General features: G+C 44.6%; 1 protein-coding gene across 1 annotated transcript; it reads right to left on the bottom strand.

The window, feature by feature from the left end:
• Positions 1–900: 900 nt before the first annotated feature.
• On the bottom strand, positions 901–1491 carry LOC127796806 (uncharacterized). Its single transcript, XM_052329207.1, has one exon. The coding sequence runs from the start codon at positions 1489–1491 to the stop codon at positions 901–903; it is 591 nt and encodes a 196-aa protein (XP_052185167.1).
• Between the last annotated feature and the right edge of the window lie 3082 nt (positions 1492–4573).

The following is a 4573-nucleotide window of genomic DNA, read 5'->3' as shown; positions in this document are numbered from 1 at the left end:
GAGAGAAAAATAGGTTTATTTCAAAGCAACATATGAAAATCGTAAAGAAAACATTACTAGTAGAACTTCCTTAAATTATGCACGTTCCAAGCATTTTTAACTGGTGTACCCTTGGCGGTTTAGAGTTTGTAAGCACCAGGGCCAAGAGCTTCCACCACCTTGAAAGGACCTTCCCAATTTGGTGTTAACTTGTTTGCTTCCTAGGCTCCCCGAACATCCGCTCGTCATAATACCAAATCTCCAAGAAGAAAATTTCATGCTCTTACTCTTCGATTGTAGTATCTTTCTATACGTCGATTGTAGGCAGCCTGCCGAATCTTTACTTGATCACAAAGTTCATCAAGGAGGTCTAAGTTATCCCTTGGCGGTTTAGAGTTTGTAAGCACCAGGGCTAAAGAGCTCCACCCTTAGCATAGGTACTCCTATTTCAACTAGGATTAAAGCTTCCGAACCGTAACATAAGCTAAAAGGGGTTTCACCCGTTGATACCTTCACAGTGGTCCGGTAAGACCATAGGATCTTCGGCAATTCTTCCACCCATCTACCATCTACCTTATGCACTCGTACTTTTAAACCATGCAGCAAAGTTCTGTTAGCGAGTTCAATTTGTCCGTTAGCCTGTGGATGGGCTACCGAAGTGAACTGTTGCCTTACTCCTAACTCCTGGCACCATTCTTGGATAGATCGATCAGTAAACTGAGTGTTGTTATCAGATATTAGTACCCAAGGAATCCCAAAGCGATGGACCACATTCTTCCACAGGAATTGTTTGACACATCGAGCGGTGATGGAAGCCACTAGTTCGGCTTCAACCCACTTTGTGAAATAATCAATGGCAACTATGATATACTTAACTTGCCCAGCCGTTGGAGGAAAAGGCCCTAAGATGTCGATACCCCATTAAGAAAAGGGGCAAGGCGTAGCTAAATGAGCTAGGGTGACATCCGGTACATGAACCAAGTTGGAGGTTCTCTGGCATCTGTCGCAGGTCCTGACCAGCTGCTCTGAGTCCTTCACCATTGTCGGCCAATAGTACCCCTGCCGAAAGGCTTTTTGGCTGAGGGTTCGAGCTCCGATATGGCTTTCGCATATGCCTTCATGAATTTCCCTCAGGATATAGTCTGCTTCGCTAGGCCTGATGCACTTGAGCAACGGTTGCGAAAATGACCTCCTATAAAGCTCCCAATTAACTAACACGAAGCTTCGGGCTTTCCTTCTAACTTCTCGAGCTTCCGAATCATCCTCGGGGAGTTTCTCCTCTCTTAAGTATAACAAAAAAGGATCCATCCAGCTAGGCTCATCCTTCACACATAGTTGATCAGCGACCTCTTTGATACTCTTTTGTGGTAGGGACTCAATCCGAATTTCTCGGGAGCTTGTAGGAAAAGAGGAAGAGGCAATCCGAGACAATAGATCTGCTTCTATATTCATGGCCCGAGGGATATACTCCACCTTTACATACTGGAAACACGCTATTAATTCTCTGACCATGGCTAGGTATCTTTCCATGTGGCCTTCCCAAGCCTCATATTCCCCATTTACTTGTTGCACTACCAGGTTAGAGTCCGAACTCACCTCGATTCGTCGAGCTCCCAAATGTTCGGCTAATCTCAATCCCGCCAATAAAGCCTCATATTCCGCCTCATTATTAGATGCTCAGAACTCAAAATGCAAAGTATAAGGCCATGTCTGCCCATCGGGCTTTTGATCATCAACCCCGCTCCACCGCCACCCGAGGTTGAGCTCCCATTTATGGCCAATATCCATGGCTTCTGGTCCTCTTTCGAAGCTTCTGAGTAGGGGTGTGCACGGTGCGGTTTGGGAAGGATTTAATAAGCCAAACCGCATGTGCGGTTTGGCATTAAACCAGACCACGCGGTTTGGTTTGGTGTGCACAAACCGCACCAGACCGCACCGCATTTGCGGTGCGGTTTGGTGCGGTTTCCGCGGTTTGATGCTTCTTTATTGTTTCATTTGGTGTTTCCTTCACTAACTTATAAATTTTTAATTAAAACATAAAAATCAATGCATAAAATCATAATTTTTAAATTTTTATAGTATCTTGGAGTTTAAAACTAAAATAAGTTACTATCTAATAAAAAATGCAAATTTAAAAGTTTTAAATCTACAACATAACCACATGCTCATAATATAAAAATAACACAAAAATCCACAATAAAATTCATGGTCAAGAAAGTATATATTTTTAATTTATTTTTTTAATTTTTAAATTATTAGATATTTTTAATTTTTTTATTAATATACTACTTGGCCGGTTTGGTTTTAACCAAACCAAAAAAACCACAAACCGCAAACCGCACGGTTTGAGAATTTCTCAAATTGTGCCAAACCGCACCCCCAAAAAACCGCACGGTTTGGTGCGGTGCGATTTGGTGCGGGCGATTTCCGCGGTTTAACGGTTTTTTTGCACACCCCTACTTCTGAGGACCTTATCCCTTCAATGATGAAGTCTACCAATGCCTGAGCCTTGATAGCCGGTCGAGACCTGTACTCAATATCAAAAGCTGTAAGCTCCATTACCTATTTCAACGTTCTCCCGGAGAGTTCTGGTTTGCTAAGAACCTGTCTCAAAGGTTGGTTAGTAATCACAATAATCATATAGGCTTGAAAATAGGGCCGAAGTTTCCTTGCCGAGACTATTAAGGTAAAAGCTAGCTTCTCCATGGGAGGATACCGGACCTCCGCTCCTGTCAACTGCTTACTGGCATAGTGAACAGGCCTTTGCCTCTTATCTTCTTCTCGAACCAGCACTGAACTCACGGCTTCCTCAGCTATCACCAAATAGATATACAACGGTTCTCCTGGTTGTGGCTTAGTGAGAATCGGAGGTGAGGCTAGATGCTGCTTCAGCTTGTCAAAAGCTTCCTGACATTCAGCATCCCATACAAAATTCTTTACCTTTGATAGGACCTTATAGAAGGGAAGGCCCTTTTTTGCCAAACGAGAGAGGAATCTCCCTAAGGCCGTCATTCTTCCCGCAAGGCTCTGTACTTCCTTGACATTCCTTGGGGCCGACATATCCATAATGGCTTTAACCTTCGCTGGGTTTACCTCAATCCCTCGGTGGTGCATTATATAACCCAAGAACTTTCCTGCAGAGACGCCAAAAGCACATTTGACAGGATTAAGTTTTACATGAAACTTACGAAGGGTTTTGAAGCACTCCTCCAAATCTTCTGGATGATGCTTAGCAACAAGGCTTTTCACCAGCATGTCATCTACGTAAGCCTCCATATTCCGCTCGAGATGGTGTTGAAAAAGCTTATTCACCAAGCGCTGGTAAGTGGCTCCTGCATTCTTCAAACTAAAGGGCATCACTGTGTAACAATAGGTTGCCTTATTGGTGATGAATGTCGTCTTCTCCTGATCTTCCAGGTGCAATGGAATCTGGTGATACCCCTGAAAGGCATCCAGGAAACTCATAAGCAAACAACTGGCAGTCCCATCAATCAAGGCATCTATTCTCGCAAGAGGGTAGCTATCCTTCGGGCAAGCTTTGTTAAAATCAATGAAATCAATGCAAAGCCTCCACTTGCTCTCTCCTTTAGGCACCAACACTACATTCGCCAACCATTCCGGATAATCAACCTCTCGAATATAATGTGCCTCCGTTAATTTTGCAACTTCTGCCTCAATTGCTCGAACTCTGTCAAGGGCGAAGCCCCACTTCTTCTGCTTAACAGGTCAAAAACCCGGACGTATTCCCGACTTGTGCGTCATAACTTTCGGATCTACTCCCAGCGTGTCTTGAGCAGTCCATGCGAAAATGTCTGCATACTGCCAAATGAGTGCCAATATCCGACCCCTCAACGGGTCTTTTAACTCCGCACTCATCCTTATACAACGATTTAGGCAATCTTCCTTCAGGGGTACTTCTTCCAATTTGTCCATCGGCTCTGCTGTTTTTGGATCCTCTGACCCTTCTAGCAGAAAACTGACTTCTTTTAGGGGATTCTCCCTCTTCTTTCCTCGGGAGTCCCTTCGGGGACCAGGAGCTTCTTCTTGTGATGTTGTTTCTTTTGTCCCTGCATCCCTTGCTATGCCTATGGAGGCCATATAACATTCGCGGGCTGAGCGCAAATCTTCTCGCACCTCGCTTATCTCGTTTACCGTAGGAAACTTTATCATCATATGATATGTGCTAGGAATAGCCCGAAGGGCGTTAAGGCCCGATCTTTCGAGGATCATTTTATAAGCTACAGGTACATCTACTACCAGAATATCCAGCATAACTTGGGAGGTTCAGGAGCCTTTCCCCACAGTTAGCGGGAGTTGAATGATCCCTTTCGAATATACAACCTCCCCGTCAAATCCCACCAAAGAGACCCTCGCTAGCCTCAGCTGTTCCATTTCGTACCCCATGCCTATGAAGGCTTAACGATACAAAATTTTTGAAGAACTATCTGAATCCACGAGGATCCTCCGATGCTCCCACCTTCCGAGCCCGGCTATTATTACCAGTGGATCATTTCGATTCGGGTACCTGGGGAGGTCACTATCTGAAAAAGAGATCGGCTCAACACACCTCGACCTTTTTAGCCCTCCGACTCGA

Source organism: Diospyros lotus, chromosome 3, assembly GCF_014633365.1.
Source record: "Diospyros lotus cultivar Yz01 chromosome 3, ASM1463336v1, whole genome shotgun sequence".
NCBI classification, from domain to species: domain Eukaryota; kingdom Viridiplantae; phylum Streptophyta; class Magnoliopsida; order Ericales; family Ebenaceae; genus Diospyros; species Diospyros lotus.
The sequence above is the reverse complement of the archived record's forward strand: the minus strand, read 5'-3'. Positions and strand labels throughout refer to the sequence as shown.

Excerpts from the sequence above, each read along its gene's own strand:
- LOC127796806 (XM_052329207.1), bottom strand. The coding sequence starts at position 1,491 with ATGGTCAGAGAATTAATAGCGTGTTTCCAGTATGTAAAGGTGGAGTAT.